Consider the following 17,100-nt stretch of genomic DNA (forward strand, 5'->3'; position numbering starts at 1 on the left):
CTGTAAAGCAAATACAATCTGAGGAGTGGTTTCAAGCAAGTAGATTATTAGCTGGATATCTTTTTAACCTGATGTATTTAGTAACAAGAAACAGGAGGCTGCTCTTCCAGAAACCCTAACAGTGATTTACCCCCAAACCAGGAGAAAACAAAGTTTATTCTTTGCCCAAATAGTTAACAGTTTGGATGAAGGGGCTAACGTCCAACAAACACCTTGACTAAGTGTCTGACCACTGATGAATTTTGAAGTCTACAAACACTTTTCACTCTCCATGAAGTGATCATAACTCCATCCACCAAAATAGTTTCTTAATAGAAATGTGATTTACCTCTTGATCACTGTTATGGCTTGAACAAAATATCCCACACAAATTCAAGAACCAAGCACTAGGCCTCTAGGTAGCACATCATTCTGGGGAGGTTCTGGGGCTCACCTGGAAGAGTTGGTCATAGGATGCTGCTTTTGTTCCTATCTTGTTCCTGGAACCTTTCTCTCTGTTTCCTGTCTGCCATGAGGTGAAGAAGATCCTCTAGCACATACTCCGATTGTCATGATGTTCTGCCTAACTGTATGGGGCCAAGCAACCACGAACTGAACCCTCCAAAACCATGGGCCAACGCTTAATATTCCTACATCTAAGTTGTTTCTGCTGGGAAAGCTAACTAGCACAATCACCTAATCATGGGAGAACCCATGCTTCCCACCTGTCCAGTTATGGGAAGCTAGATGTAGAAGTCTGACCACCAGCAATCTTAAAGGAGTGTACTGAGAATTCTAGAGAAGGACAATGACTTCCTGTCACCTCTACCGTGTATAAAACCGTTAGGATACAGGATTTGAAAAGGACCTTGAGAACAGAAAAGAAAGTAGACCTGTCAAGATTATAAAGATGAAAACTCAAGAGGATGTCTTCCTCCGCCTCCGCCTCCTTCCTCCTCAAAGTGACTAGGTTGAGGACACAGTGGGAGGAAAAGAGTCCCAGCCAGCCCAAGATGCACAGCCCACACTACTGTAACAGCGACGGGTTAACAAAGGGAAAGCCTAAAACAAGTTTAGTTAGTCCATGTTTGATGAGACATATGAACCTTCAGAATGAAGGTCCAAAGAACTAGGGAGAGCTTTATTTTTATATTGAGGATCAATGAAGCATGGGCAGCTATGTAGAAATGGGATTATATAGTTGAGATGCAGCTCAGGGGTAGAGCATTTGGCTAGTATGCTCTAGAGTTACATGCCTAGAGTTTCATTCCCAGTACTGCAAAAATAGATAGTAGATGATGACAGACAGACAGACAGACAGACAGAAATAGATAGATAGATAGAGATAGGTGATAGGTAGATTAATGGATAGAGTCAACATTCATTATCATACACGTCTGTAATCTTGGAGGAAAAGACAAAAGGATCTCAAGTTCAAAGTCAAGAGGATCTGAAGTTCAGGGACAGTCTGAGCTATATATGAAGACCTGGTCTCAAAAACAAACAAAAAACCCAGAGGAAAGAAAATGTGATTGAGCAAAACAGGTCTGGCTCAACAGTAGTAGATTGTCCCATACTTCCAAAGGTCTTGTGGATGAAAATAAAATTAGATAGATTATAGACATATAGAGAGACATACAGAGAGAAAGAGAGAGAAAGTGAGAGGGGGAGGGAGGGAGGGAGGGAGGGAGAGAGAATCAGAAGACTAGGTCAAAGGTAAGTCAGAAATTTTTTTTCGGTCTTGGGACTTTGAACTCTGACTGGGCACTATCCCTGAGCTTTCACTCAAGGCTAATGCTCTACCACTTTAACCTATAGCTCCACTTCCAGTTTTCTAGTGGGTCATTGGAATTAAGAGTCTCCTGGACTTTCCTGCCTGGACTGGCTTAGAACCCCAATCCTCAGATCTCAGCCTCCGGAGTAACTAGGATTATAGGTGTGAGCCACTGGCGCCCAGCTCATATTTTCTTGATGTCCATTTTCTAGGCAGAAATACAGATAAAGGGAGGTTAGAATCTAATTCTAAGTTGAATTATTTAAGTATAAGTATTATGGCTTGCTTTGAGGGAAAGAAGTAAAAGTTTCTATGACCTGTCTTGTGGAAGAGGAATTCTAATATCTATGACTTGCTTCAGGAGAGAAAAAGAAGGGAGAGACAGAGAAGCAGAAGGCTTTGAGCTACTTCTGAAGCATGCAGCATCCTTCAGTAAAGCTATACTTTGGGTTCTATTTTCTGAGCCCCAGCAAGAACAATGTGCAACTCACAGTGCTCTCCCACAAGCAGGAAGCCAACACCTTGCAGGAAGCAGTGGCCACTGGACTTTAGCGGGAAACCAGAGCTATGTAAACGGGGTTGTTGAGTGGTCAAAAGATTTTATTTGGCCTGCATTCTCACTCATAAAGATGACTTAAACCGTGCTCAATATTGATCTGGTACTAGAAAAAAGGGACACAGACACCAAATCAACTTGCTAATCAGGAAGTGACCTGGCAGACAGAGAGTTTGGTGTTAGACTTGGTGATATTTATCCCTGGACTGAGAAGGAACATGAAAAATCTTTCTGACTGGTGCTCCAGGATGCTCCAAGAACATCTCTCTTCCCTGGCCTAGGATCAGCATTTTTACTTCCTATGGTCCCTTTGGACAAACTCCAGAATCCATTATTGACTTTGTAACTTCCTCTGTAGCACAGCTATAGAACATCTGGATGATCTGTCTTACAAAAAAACAAGGCATTGATTTTCACTTGTTTTCTTTCTTGTTTGACTTGCTATGCAGCCCAGGCTGGCCTCACATTCACAAGCCTGTATCAACCTTCCAAGGGCTGGAATTACAGGCCCGCCTCATCACTCCCAGCTTCATTTTCACTTTTAAAGAGCTTTGTAAAAGACATTTGCCTACTAATAAATAAATTGCATGCCCTTACTGGTGGATTTCTGTTGACAGACTCGACTTCAGACATTGGTGAGGCTCTCTCCTCAACAGCTCACGTGACAGTCCTGGTGTAAACTGAATGTTGCTATGTCAATATGCTTTCTTGGTTCACCTCTTGGTCTTCCCAGGCAGCCAGGCAGTCAGGCAGGCAGAACCAAACAGTATTCTCAGGCCACTTATCTGGGTTTGGTTTCTCAGAAGACTAACCATGTCATTGGGAGTGGCTGTGTACTTTGTGGAACCCAGTGTAAAAATTAGCAATAGTGGAAGCTGTCCATTCAATAGCTCATGTGGCCTTTCTGAGCAGGTCTTGTGTGCCTCTGCCAGGTGGCACTGACCAGTCTAGTCTGTTCATGGTGCTAACCTGTGCCAATATATTCAGATTAATGAGCAATGCTTGCAAAATGCATCAGCTTCTGCATCTACTCCTGTCCCAGGTGGGTAAAAGAGCTCTTTAAAATGTATAAGGCAGGGATGGAACGTGGCTCACTGGTAGAGCGCTTGCCTAGCGTGCATGAGGCCCTGGATTCAGCTCCTCAGTATTACATACACAGAAAAAGCCCAAAGTGGTGCTGTGGCAAAAGTGGTAGAGTTCTGGCCTTGAGCGAAAAGAAGCTCAGGGACAGTCCCCAGGCCCTGAGTTCAAGCCCCAGGACTGGCAAAAAAAATCTATAAAACACAAAGGAGGTAGGGCTGGGAAGGTGGCTCAGTGGTAGAGCGCTTGCCTTGCATGCATGAGGCCCTGGGTTCGATTCCTCAGTACCATATAAGAAAAAAGAAAAAAGCCGGAAGTGGCGCTGTGGCTCAAGTGGTAGAGCGCTAGCCTTGAGCTGAAGAGCTGAGGGACAGCGCCCAGGCCCAGAGGAGGTAACAATACGAGATAGGAAATGTACTCATTACCTTACTTACAGTATTTTTACAATAAAAAAGTATTAAAAAAACATAGGAGGAGGAAACAGGAGAGTAGGAGGACACAAAAAAGGGGGGAAACGGGAGGACATTCAGCAGCGGGACGGGACGCATCAACTGCTCTGGACAATGATCAAAACAAACTGAGCGGCTCAATGGCAGCAATGGGGAGGGGGGGGGGAATGAGCGGGAAAGAGGGAACTGCTGACACTAAGCAAGGGGAGAAACGTGTACATATCACCCAATGTGGAGGAAATGACTGCGTTGTCAAAGCTCATAGAACTCAGAAACTTTATAGACCACAGTAAAGACAAATTATCCCATGAGAAGAAAAAACAACAACATAAAGAAAACACTGAGAAAGCTGGTTTTATGTGGGAGAGGAAGAATTCTTTTCAGACATGAAATGAGCCTCACCTTATTTGTGTAATGATGAAGTTGGACATACTCTGGGCCTGGGCGCTGTCCCTCAGCTCTTCAGTTCAAGGCTAGCGCTCTACCACTTGGGCCACAGCGCCACTTCTGGCTTTTTCTCCCTATGTGGTGCTGGGGAATCAAACCTAGGGCCTCATGCATGGGAGACAAGCACTTTACCATTGAGCCACCTTCCCAGCCCCACAGACATGAACTTTAAAATGTGGTTTATGGGCTGGGAAGGTGACTTAGTGGTAAAGTGTTTGCCTAGTATGCATGAAGCCCTGGGTTTGATTCCTCAGTACTACATACACAGAAAAATCCAGACATGGTGCTGTGGCTCAAGTGATTAGAGTGCTAGCCTTGAGCAAAAGAAGCTCAGGGACAGTGCCCAGGCCCCGAGTTCAAGTCCTAGGACTGTCCAAAAAACAAGTGTGGTTTTCCCAGCTCTCACATTCAGCTGTATAATAGAAAATGGTACTAACATTATTTCATGCTCCCCTTTAACCACAAAATGTTAATAGAGGCTGGCAGCCCTACTCAGTGGCCCTGACTTGGAAATGTACGCTTAGTAACTTAAACTTTAGTGACTTACGCAAAGCAAAACCATTTTTAAATACTCTGTAGATTCACTGGTGACATTAACCTGCACTGGTTACTCCTGTGTTGTTGTGGCCAAAATTCCTGAAACAACTTAAGGGAAGACATTTTTTCAGTGGTTCTTGGTGTCTATGTATTTCCAGCTACCCTCAATCTGGTAATCCTCTTGGCTCAGCCTCCCAAGCTGACATTACAGGCATGTACCAACACATATGGCTCATCTGGTAGAAGTTTGATCATCAATTTTGACTTGATCCCAGGGGCTCACTCTTGTTAGGAAGCCAAGGGTTAAGGAAAGGGGAAGTTGCCATGTCTTGCAAAAGCTGAACCTGGTGGCCTGGGCCTATAGGCATGTGCTACCACAGTGTGTTTACCTATTTTTGCTGGGGCTGGCTTCAAACTGCCACCCTATGTCCATATCCAGAGCATCTAGGATGGTGTGTGCCTTCATATCCAGACTTGACCCCCAATTCTCGATCCTCTTGCCAGATAAGTTAGCAGACATGTGCCAACCCCCCTACCCTCCTACCCCCCCTCAGGAGCACTGCCTTTTCTGAAACGTCAAAACCATAACTCAAACCTACAAAAGTGCTATAACAGAACAAGGCCGATGTTCAGAGTAGAGGCCAAGGGAAAAGTCTGGCTTTGAAATGTACTTGGAATCTCGGAATATTCATATCAGGATTTCTTGGCTTCGGGAGAGATTTGAGACATATTTGAAAAATAATTCATTTGGTAACAATACTTGATAGGCAATCTTTAATAAAGATAAAATACCTTTAGTAAATCTGTAAGCAAAATGACTCCCTGGGTAGTCCTAGGAACTATTTTGAAGGTTCAGAATACCTACAGGGATTTGAGGATGAATCTGAAATTCCCATGAGTAACTTGGTTAGTAGCAGCAAGAGCTGGTGCTTATTAACCTGGATCCAAGCTGCAATCAGACCCAAAACCCCGCCTACGCTCTGGAAGTGGTCACTCTCTCAGGATATATATCCGTTTCCAGAGTGGCACTTGTGGTGCCACTATTCTGTGCATAAATCAGAATAGATATAAAAACAGAATGTGTGGGGCTGGAAAGGTGGCTTAGTGGCAGAGTGCTTGCCAGCAAGTTCGATTCCTCCACATCACACAAGCAGAAAAAGCCAGAAGTGGATGCTGTGGCTCAAGTGGTAGAGCACTAGCCTTGAGCTGAAGAGCTGAGGGACAGCGCCCAGGCCCAGAGTTCAAGTCCCACAACCAACAAATAAAAAATAAAAACAGAATGTGAACGTCAAGGGGAGAGGAAGCGCAGGCTCATCTACCCAAGCAGGAGCGTGCATTTTCCTAGTAACGGAGCCTTCATGTGCAATATGCCTGCTGCAGAGTCCATACAATTAGGGCAGTTAAAAACCGGTGCGTGAATTTTCCAGAGTTTTGCTGACACCTCTCAGATCCGAAGCATGCTATGCAATTCCCCTGACTTCAGGTTAAGTCTTCTGAGCTGAAGATGAGTTCGAAGGGCCAGCGGCAGTCATGAAGGTTCCAAAGAGGGAATTCTACAAGGGAGGTAAACTTAAATACCTTTTTCTGGCTCTTGTAAGTCCAAAATGTAACAGGAACTCTCAAGCTGGGGAAGTGAACTTTTGCATATTGATGCCCCACAAATGTTCTCCAAATGAACCTCAGGCATTGAGCTTTGGCTAGGGGCATAAAACCCAGCTCAGCAAGGCCAAGTCCTGGACAGCTACCACCTAAACACCAGCCATCCAGGACCCTTGACACACGTCAGGTAACAAGCAACTAGCAAACCGGAAACTTCAACAGATAAGGGAAAGATGCAAATAAGGAGACACAAAACGAAAACAACTTTATCACTCAACATTTATTTCAGGGCCTGAAAACATTCAGACTAGTCAGACTGGAACTCCTACAGATCGACACAATGTAAATCTCTTGAGAACATGGACAATTAACTGACCCCTAAACACACTACGCGATGTGCAAAAGCAATGGCTAAGAAAACGCAAGGTGGCAGGACAAAGAACATCCCCACGGTGTTAGCAAAGGCCACTCCGACGCAACGCACACAAATGTGTGCTTACACTTCATACAGCTTCTGGTGACGGAGGCCCGTTTTCCAGTAGGATTTCTAATGTTATGACGGGTTTAGGGCTGGGGCTGGATGCAGCTCACAGATGATCTGCCTAGCATTCATAAGACCATTCCCTACACCGAAGATGGGGCAAAAGATACACATCTATCTATGTGTATATGAGTGTACATACGTGTGTATGTGTGTGTGTATATATATGAAATGAAAAGGCCACAAACTGCATCATTTTCCCTAAATTCAAATTCCTCTTAATCCCTCAGTTACAGAAGCTTTAATATACTTTCTACCTGCTTCCTGTAACTGTAAGAGAGTGATCTAACTTCTACATACCTGAATCTCTCCTGTCACCTGCCTGCCCATCAACACATCTCCATGAAGGTGAAAAATGACCTGGCCAGCACAGCGCAATCTGCAATTTAATTCCCTAAATAGCCCAAACTTCCTATTTTCTCTACTCTAAATGAAAGGATCAGTAGGATAAAAAAACAAAACGTAACAATACGTCACTTTATCTGTAAGTGCTCTTCAGCCTCTCACTGAACCTCAAGGAGCGGACTCCACTCTAACAGCCTCCTTGGCTCCAAACATATAATCACATTAAAAACAACCTTCCAACTATTTCATAGTTTAATTGGTTAATAAATAGTTTCCTCAGGGGGGAAAAAAACATTTTTTATTCTTTAACAAACTGGTACATACTCATCAATGCTATCTGTTACTTTAGATCAGAAAGTCATATAAAGATAAACTGATTTCTTTTTTCTAAAAATCCAATACAAATAGGCATTTAGCCACTGCTCTTACTGACATGGGCCAGAATCAGGTGGACAGATCTAGTCTCTTAGGTGTACACCCTGCAGGGTGGTCTGAGTGGGAAAAACAAATGCTCATTTGCCCATGGGCTGTATGAGGCCCCACAGATCAACTGGTACATGTCGGAACAGACATGTATGCTTTGGCCTGTCTGCCTATATTAATAATTTTGTATGGCCTGGAATGTGATAAACATCCAAATAGCCCTTGGCCAGAAAAAGGTTCATCACCTCTAGAAAGAAAAAGAACCGAAGTTAAAAAAAAAAAAAAGTTAAAGGAGGACTAACTTCTTCAAAAGAAGAGAGCCCGGAGTATAGAAGAGGGCGTGTGTAGCGCAGCACACTTGAGGTCCTGACTCAATCCCCAGAACCGAACAGCAAGAGAAGAAAGAAATATTATATAACATCAAAGCAAGACCTGCAGAATCAAAACAACATTCATCTTAAGAGTCTTCCAAAACCCAGCAGGCAGAGGGAGACTAGGCCGCTTAGGGCTGAGGCAGGTCTCAGAGGTTCATACACAGCACAGTGAACCACCTCCTAAGGGAAGAGAGGAAAAACATGCACAGAATTCTTCATGACTGTCATAACCATGAAGGCTCACAAATACCAAAAATACATTCTGGATGCTCCTCCTCCCTAGGCTTAAAGTAAATTATCAAGCTTCAATTTTCAAGTCTTCTGTGGAGCAGCACAGGCTACACAGGTACAGGTTGGCATCCTATGATGAGAACTGGAATTCTCACCTCAAATTAGCAACCTGTTGTGTTTACCCATATGTATATATGCTCTGTTTCCATCATAAGACACTTAGGATCCTTCTAGTGATTCATTTTAATCAACATCACATTGAAAAGTCTTGATTTTTTTTTTTTTTTTGAGTACTGCAGTCTGGTGGGTTTTTGACAGCACTGAAGCATACATTAACAGGGCAACTTCATGTAATGTCAGAACTCAGTCATGGCCATAGGACAATGTCTGACTTTCACACAAAACCAGGATGGGGCTGCATAGTTATGACCAGTGAGATACTAGAGAACAGAAGAAACAAAGAAAGGTACTTTTTTCCTTTTATCAGTGACCATTCATAATCTTTCCTTTAGAGACCTGGAAAAAACTGTCATTTTTGAGCTTCAAGTGCTCTGGGGATTCCAGCAGCCGCTTGGCTTCTTCAATATCCCCTTGAATGGCTGCAATGAGAGAGTCTGCAAAGAGAGCACACCGGTTAAGATGACAGGAAACTGCTGCTATGTTTGCAGCGACTCCAGTCCTAACTCTGACGGTGGCCCAGGCCCAGTGTTTGTTCTCTTTTTCCATACGTAAGTAAAAGTCAATGGTACAGAAAGGCTATCCCTCATCTTGAAATTTCATACAGAAAAGCACAGGCACAAACATATACTGAAAATGCCCAACAGAAGAAGCTACTATCTCTTTTTTTGGATATTACAGTTGTAAAAGAAACTATTTATTTGTTTGTTTGTTTGTTTTTGTTGGGAGTAGGGCTTAAGCGCAGGGCCTGGGTGCTGTCCCTGAGCTCTTTTGCTCAAGGCTGCTAGCACTACACCACTTTCAGCCACAGTGCCACTTCTGGTTTTCTGGCTGGCCTTGTACTGCATCATTGGATCTCAGCCTCCTGAGCAGGCAGGATTACAGGAGTGAGCCACCAGCATCAGAAAGAAACTATAATTAAGTACTAACAAATACCATGATAACATCTAAAACTAATGTCCACTGTGACTGCTGCCCCTTCCACTAGAGGCATTTTGAAAAATCTCATTAACTTCCTGCTTAAGAAAGGCAGCCAGCCTGCTGGGATGGACTCTAGGCTCCACCACTTACATGTAACTACTGCGCAGTTCCTATATTGAAAACTGCTCAAAAATCATGTTGATGACATTTGGAAGGGGAGCTGTGGGGAGGTAACGGGGTTATGAGGGCGGCTGGATTAACAGGTTATCAGGGAAGTAGCCCTGTTACAAAAGTTAAGTCTTGCTAGCACTCTTGTTCAACAGCAAAAGGCTCTCACCAGCTGCACGCCAGCTGCCAGCACGTGGTCTTGGGATTCCAGGCTCCAGAACCAAGAGCTGGGTGAACATCTGTTCTTTATGAATTACCAGCCAGGTACTCAGTTATACAGAAACAAAACTACACTAAGAGTGGTGTGGGGAAAATTACTTGTGTGTGTCAATTTCCACCTCTATGAAGTGGGCAAAAGAATTCGTCAATAATAGTTCTAGAAAAAGAACTCATATGGAACACTAAAGATAGTACTTGCTGCATATGAATTGCTCAAATGTCATGTCACACCCTCGTTATCACTAGCTATAAGTAACAGAAGGTCAACCTGAGAACTCACCTAAAGAATCAAAGTTCTTTTCTGGTCTGAGGTAGCCAACAATGGCCACATTGAGGATTTCCCCATAGAAGTCTTCTTTGAAAGTATGCATGATATGGGTTTCCTAAAAATAAAATGTTGAGAAGATGACCATGAGACCATAATAAATACAAATTTTAAAATACATCTTCAAGTTTATGGGGGATCAATTAAAATGAAAAAAAAAAATCACTAAAATTTTAAAGACCAATTCTCCCATCATTTCTGTCCTAACCTTATATACAGCCCTAAGTGGGTTAGTGGATGGATTATACCAAAACTAGGATATGGTTCACTGCTTAGTAACTTCTCCAGCACAGATAAATCATCTAAGTTTCAACAGACTGCCTAAAAGAAGAAAGCTGAGATTAAAAGGCAAGCAGGGCTGGACACCCAACCCTTCAGAGGCTGACCAAAGACAGAACAGAGTCATCTAGACTAGGATGATGGGATCAGAAACAGCAAAGGTGTAAACATTTAGAAACATCTATCCTAAGGTTTATTTTGAAGCTCTTGACTTGAGGAAATCTAATCTATGTACCAATCTAGAAGGGTGCAGCTAAATCATTCAGAGTAATTACTAAAACAACAGAGATGACTTAAGTGAACTGTGTATACTTAAAATAGGAACCAGATCAAAAACAGGAAGGAAATAAATACGGGACTAAAATCATGGGAAGTTTTACCTTTTCTCTTAAAAAAATAAAATTGCCTTTCCTAATTTTCTATTTTTCTTGGTGGTTGTTGCCTTGTTCTGATTCCCACCTACCCCTTCAGTGCTGGGACCAATCCCAGGACTTCATAACGCAAGGAAGCAGACGCACGCTAGCACTAAGCTACACATCCAGTCCCTGGTGTTTTGAGACAGGGTCTCACTATCTGCTCAGGCTGGCCTAGAACTCAAGATCCCCTTGCCTCTGGAGTGCTGAGAGCAGAGATGTGAGGCTGCTTGTGATCTTTTAAGATGGGGGTAATGTGGGCCCACTTTTCTATGTTCTCTATCTAGAGGGAAATCCCTTTGCACACAGTCTCTAATATGCATATACCCTTAGAGGGGGACAGAAGTAACTTATCATTCCATATCTTCTGTCTACTCAAAAACTGGGGAAAAGTGGATTGTCAGTTATGATACAGGATGGGATGAGTAAAAAAATTCCATCTTCCCGAAACTGATCTACTCTCTCTAAAACAAGTGAATGATTCAAAGTTAGCCAAACGGAAATCCTAGCTGGCAGAAACGGACAAGCTATTCTAAAACTGACATGAGAGAAAGGCCAGAGGTACCCTCAAGAAACATCAAAAACCAAACTGGACGTAGTGGGCACTGGTGAACGTGAACTATGCAACTTGTAGATAGGGATGGGAGCAGGGAGAGAGTGGGACGAGAACTGATGGCGCTGTGCGAAAGGGAATGTACTCCGTACTGACTCACACAAATGTCACCTCCACAAAAACAACAGAATAAAATTTAAAAATCCAGGAGCGTTTTCACAACAGATCTGAGGACCTGAGAGGGCACTATGGGAACTGACACCCTGACAGACAAGCGGACAACATGCCTGTGAAAGCTCAGGTGACACTGCAGCGCTGGGTCAACGCCAGATCCTCAGAAAAAAATTCACGTTGACTCCTATTGCATACTATGCTCCCACATCACTCTGGGTGGGCTGGGAAGGTGGCTCAGCGGCAGAATGACTCCACACATCCACGTGTGGGGTCCCTAGTGCTGTCATTAATGATCATTTAAGACACAAATCAGCTTTTAACAGAAAAAGTATCTTCTTGACCTTCACTTAAGAAAGATTTCTTGGGCTGGGAAGGTGGCTCAGTGGTAGAGTGCTTGCCTCGCATGCGTGAGGCCCTGGGTTCGATTCCTCAGCACCACAGAAGCAGAAAAAGCCGGAAGGAGCGCTGTGGTTCCAGTGGTAGAGCGCTAGCCTTGGGCTCAAGAGCTGAGGGACAGCGCCCAGGCCCAGAGTTCAGGCCTCATGACCAGCAAAAAAAAAAAGGTTTCTTACTTTTTTTCCCAATACCAGGCTAGAACTCAGAGCCTCACACTCTTCCTTCCCTTTATTGTTCACACCTGGTGGCTGTGCCACTTGGCAATGCCTCCAGCCTGAGTTTTTGCTGGTTCACCGGAGGAGTCTCCAAGACTGTCTTATTTCTGCTGTCTTTGGACTCGAACCTTGGTATGTTGGCCTCTGAGTAGCTAGGAAAAAACAATCCTTACTGAAAAATGAGCTGGGTCATTATTGAAGTTAAGACTCAGGGACCTAGAGATGTACCTTAGTGGTAGAGCATTTATCTAGTATGATTAGGACCCTGGGTTCAATCCCAGCACTAGAGAGAAAAAAAACAAAAAAGGAAAAGGAAAGCCGCCAATGAGTTTTAAAAAATAAACCCACTCTAGACATTTAACTACATAGTCCCAACAAAAGAATTAAATTTAAGCTATGATAAGAACTTCAAGATCCTATCACAATAAAAATTTTTAATAAAGGCAAAAGACTTGAATGGGCATTTCAGTTATTCATTTCTGGCAAAAAGCCAAAGGGGTGGAGCTCTGAAATGTATGAACATCTTATCAGTGGGAGGTTCTCCTAATTTTCAAAGGATTTCTAGGGCATCTCTTAAATGGCTCAACAGGAATTCCTGTTATCTGAATAGCTCAAGGGCTAGCCCCTCCTCCCTTTTCTGAAAATATTCAATAGTTGTACATCATTATGGCTTGGTTATTATTGCTTATATCAGCACTTAGTTCTGTGGTTTTCCAACTGTGACACACTTCTGTCTTATTAACTTTGCAAGGAAGTTAAAATTTAGATTCCTACAAATCTGTTTTTGTATTTCACTTGGGCTAACAAAAGATTAAGCCAAATCCAACAAATAAAATATTTAAGCTGTAGGGATCCTGCAGAAAAAGTGGAACACATACAAAGAAACCCTCTACCCTGAAGGTGATTTTGCAAAGAGGCTCAGAGGGGGCGGGTAGCTCTGTGGTACAGTGTTTAACATGCATTTGGGCCTGGGTAAAAAGCCACCGGGTTTGGAGGGAGCTTGAGAAAGAAATATACACACATCAAGTGGCATTATCCCTGTAGTAAGCCGTTCTGTACTTTACAAAGCAATCAGTAAAGTGTAAATTAGTGTAAATAAATAAGCAATTATGAAAGTATTATTGTAACTGTGGGTTGTAACTACTTTTTCTCATCTACGTGACTTTAAAATGCACCAAAAAAACTTGTCTGTCACACAATCTATAGATGTTTTTTCTAATTTCTTATACTGCTGAAGTTAGTATGAACTCAAATTATACTTACAAAATTTTAGGATGTTAAAGGTAACAAGAAAATATACAAAACAGAATGAGAATAAAAATGTGTCACTATAAAAAAAAAAATGTAGGGCTGGGAAAGGGGCTCAGTGGTAGAGTGCTTGCCTTGCATGCATGAGGCCCTGGGTTCAATCCCTCAGCACCACATAAGCAGAAAAAGCCAGAAGTGGTGCTACAGCTTAAGTGATAGAGTGTTCACCTTGAACTGAAGAGCTCAGGGATGGCGCCCAGGCTCAGGCCCCATGACCAACAAAATAAACAAATAAAATAAAAAATATAAAAGTAAAACAAAAGTGCAGAGCACTGGTATCTCACCCTTGTAATCCTAGCTACTCTGGAGGCTGAGATCTGAAGATCGAGCTTCAAAGCCAGCCCTGGTAGGAAAGTCTGTAGACTTTGATCTCCACTAAACTATCAAAAAAAAAAAAAGTAGAGCTGTGGCTCAAATGGTAAAGCATTGGCCTTGAGCAAAAGCTCAGGGATAGTACCCAGGCCCTGAGTTCAAGCCCCATGATCAAAATTTAACAATATAAAGTTACAAAGGAAATGACAAAAGAGGACAAATAGAGCTGAGCACTGGTGGCTCACACCTGTAATTCTAGCAGCTTAGGAAGCTGAAATTTAAGGACCATGGTTGGAAGCCAACCCAGGCAAGAAAGTCCCTGAGATTTTTACCTCCAATTAACCACGCAAAAGCCAAAAGTGGAGGTGTGGTAGTAATAATAAGTGCTGGCCTTGAGCAAGGAAGTTCGGGGACAGTGTCCAGTCCCTAGGTTCAAGCTCCAAGACCAGCACCAAAAAAAGATAAATAGACAAAAAAAAAAAAAGAAATCCCTCCTTGTCTGCAATTAAATATAAATGGATTAAATTCTCCTACTAGAAGGCAGAGATGATGGCTCACACTGGAAATCCTAGCTACTCAGGAGGTTGAGATCTGAGGATCATGGTTCAAAGCCAGTCCAGGCAGGATTGTCTATGAAACTCTTATCTCCAATTAACCACCAGAAAACTGAAAGTAGCACTGTGGATGAAGATGGTAGAGTGCACTAGCCTTGAGCAAAAGAGCCCAGGGGCAGTACCCCAGGCTTGGGTGGGGTAGCAGAGATGGGGAAAACAGAATTTTAAAAAACAGTAATCTAATTATATGCTGCCTATCAGACAACTCACTTCGGATGTGAAGACACCAACATGCTTATAGTAAAAGGATGGAAAACGATACCCAAGTCAAATAATAATGAAATGCTTCCCAGCACCAGCCTGGACTCATTTCCTCCTGCCCCAGCCTCCTGAGTCCTGGACTACAGGTATGCAATACTGGTACAGAAATACTTCACTCTCACATTCTTCAAGTATGCGGCCGAGAATGAGTATTTGTGCTATCTTGTACTTAGTACTGAAAAGTTCTATGTGCATTAAATGCAGCCTGTGACTCTAAATCATCAACCTGTCTGCAGTTAGTTAGCAAAACACAATTCTTACCATGGACTTTTTCAAATTCTTATAGTACGGGTTCCATCCAATGCTCACCACCATTTTGTGGACATCACCGCTTCCAACACTGGCCCAACCATAATAAATGCCAGTGGATACATCAGCAGGGAGATTGTCTACTACTTGCTCAGGAAAATTAGCTGCATGATAGAAACATTCAGGGTATTAAAAAGGTTTCATCATATTACATACTGATTTTTTTTTAAAAATCACATGTAAAACCAGTCTGAATATTATACACAAGATGTCTAGAGCCTTAATCGTGATGACCAATCTCATACTGGCTAGTTCTACATTTCTTTCTCCTCCTGATATGGGCAGGTAAGGAACAAGGTAGAAGGCATATAAGGTTTATACGTCTCTCAAACAAAAAGAACTGAAAACACTCTTGGTGGAAGGAAACAGCGATTGATATAAATGATGCAGGAGGCCTGCTGGAGGTCACCAAGTCTGAGGTCCCAGCTAAGCCTGGCAGGCAGGTGGATGGTTTGACCCCAGGAGTTCAGACTCAGCCTGGGCGACCCGCAGGACCTTGTCTGTGAAAATAAGGGAGTGGGGCTGTGGCTCGGTGGTAGCGTGCTTGCCCAGCATGCGTGAAGCCCTGGAATGGACTCCTCAGCACCACACACACGGAAAAAGCTGCACATGGCGCTGTGGCTCACGTGGTAGAGGGCGAGCCTTGAGCGAAAGCAGCTCGGGGGCAGCGCCCGGGCCGCGAGTTCAAGCCCCAGGACTGGCAAGGGAAAAAAATGAATTAAAATGAATAAAAATATGAAAGAAAAGAAAATAAGAACATGTTTAGACTCGCTCTTTCCTAAGTAGGTGGTGCGCCCTGCCTAGGACTCCAAACGCAAGGCCCAAGCTTAAAGGCTGGGTGAACAGGTCAAAGGGCAACCTCGGGCCCCCAACTGGCAGACAGGCGAAGACCTGGGAGTCAGCCTTCGCCCAACTACCTGCCCCCGGGCGGCGTCCGGGGCCGGGGCCTTCCCGGGGGTCAAGGGTCGCGCCAGCCGCCGGGGCCGGGCTGGGGGGGGGCTCTGCCCAGCGTCGCCGCCCGCGGGGCTCCCGTGCCAGGGCGCGGTCGGCCCGCCCGGCCTCCAGCCTCCGCCCGCCCGGCCGCCAGGCCTCCCCGCGCCCGGCCCGCGCTCACCCGTGGGGATGCCGAGCTGCCGGGAGCCGCGGCCGAAGCCCCGCACCACCTGGCCGCGGCAGAAGTACGGCAGGCTCCGCATGACGCGCTCCGTGGGGGACGCGGGCGGGGACCCGGTCCGCGCGGCCGGCGGCGCCGCCGTGGGGGAGGCGCGGCCCGGGCCGGCGGGCCAGCCGGGGGCGGGGGGCCGGGCGGGCGGAGGCTCGGCGGGCGGAAGCTGGAGGCCGGGCGGGCGGAGGCCGGAGGCCCGGCGGGCGGAGGCTGGAGGCCGGGCGGGCGGAGGCTGGAGGCCCGGCGGGCGGAGGCTGGAGGCCGGGCGGGCGGAGGCTGGAGGCCGGGCGGGCCGACCCACGACTCGCCGCGGTGCTACCCGAGGAGAAGCCGCCAGACGCCCGCGCAGGTGCGGCTGCCGAAGTAAGCGTGGATGTGGCCGGTGGAGGGGCTCGGAGCGGAGGCCCGACCGCCGGAGGCGCGACCGCGGGAGGCTGAGCAGGAGGCGCCGCAGCTGGCAGACGCGCAGCGGCTGCGGGACTGAACTGGGGCGTCTCGCTCGGCTTCCGTAGTCCCGCCCCGTCGTGGCCACGCCGCCTGCCCGCCGCGGCCCCGCCTCCGCGGCCCCGTGGCCACGCCCCCTGCCCTGCGGTCCCCGGCCTCCGTGGCCAAGCCTCCTGCCCCTGCGGCCACGCCTCCCCGGCCTCCGTGGCCACGCCCCTGCCCCGGCGGCCCCGCCTCCCCGGCCTCCGTGGCCACGCCCCTGCCCCGCGGCCCCGCCTCCCCGGCCTCCGTGGCCACGCCCCCAGCGGCGTCTCGGAGCCGCCCCGCGGTGCTGCCTTCTTGGGGGCGCCGGAAGTCGGGTTCCGGAACCGTCGCCCGGGGTTCCTTGCCCTTCGTCCTGTTCCCGAACATTCCATTCTTTAGCTCCCCGCAGGCCGCCCCGCGGATCGAAGGTCGGCAGACCGGCCGGCCGTTCGCTGTGGAGGCGTTCGCGGAAGGGCCAGCCTCAGCTG

At 45.9% G+C, this 17,100-nt stretch overlaps 1 protein-coding gene across 1 annotated transcript; it reads right to left on the bottom strand.

The window, feature by feature from the left end:
• Nucleotides 1-8,812: 8,812 nt before the first annotated feature.
• On the bottom strand, nt 8,813-16,288 carry Rfk (riboflavin kinase). The gene is made up of 4 exons (XM_042665615.1): nt 16,094-16,288; nt 14,932-15,083; nt 10,101-10,203; nt 8,813-8,949 (listed from the first exon to the last, which is right to left on the bottom strand). Exons 1-4 carry the CDS (start codon nt 16,173-16,175, stop codon nt 8,819-8,821), a joined length of 468 nt encoding a protein of 155 aa, XP_042521549.1. The 5' UTR covers nt 16,176-16,288; the 3' UTR covers nt 8,813-8,818.
• Nucleotides 16,289-17,100: the final 812 nt, after the last annotated feature.

The sequence above is a fragment of the Dipodomys spectabilis genome, unplaced genomic scaffold, assembly GCF_019054845.1.
Source record: "Dipodomys spectabilis isolate Male_0828 unplaced genomic scaffold, ASM1905484v1 ptg000335l, whole genome shotgun sequence".
In the NCBI taxonomy this organism is placed as follows: domain Eukaryota; kingdom Metazoa; phylum Chordata; class Mammalia; order Rodentia; family Heteromyidae; genus Dipodomys; species Dipodomys spectabilis.

Coding starts and splice junctions, on each gene's coding strand:
- Rfk (XM_042665615.1), bottom strand. CDS start 16,175: ATGCGGAGCCTGCCGTACTTCTGCCGCGGCCAGGTGGTGCGGGGCTTC. Junction 15,084..16,093: donor GCAGCTCGGCATCCCCACGG/GTGAGCGCGGGC, acceptor TCTATCATGCAG/CTAATTTTCCTGAGCAAGTA. Junction 8,950..10,100: donor AAAGAACTTTGATTCTTTAG/GTGAGTTCTCAG, acceptor CTCTCTTTGCAG/ACTCTCTCATTGCAGCCATT.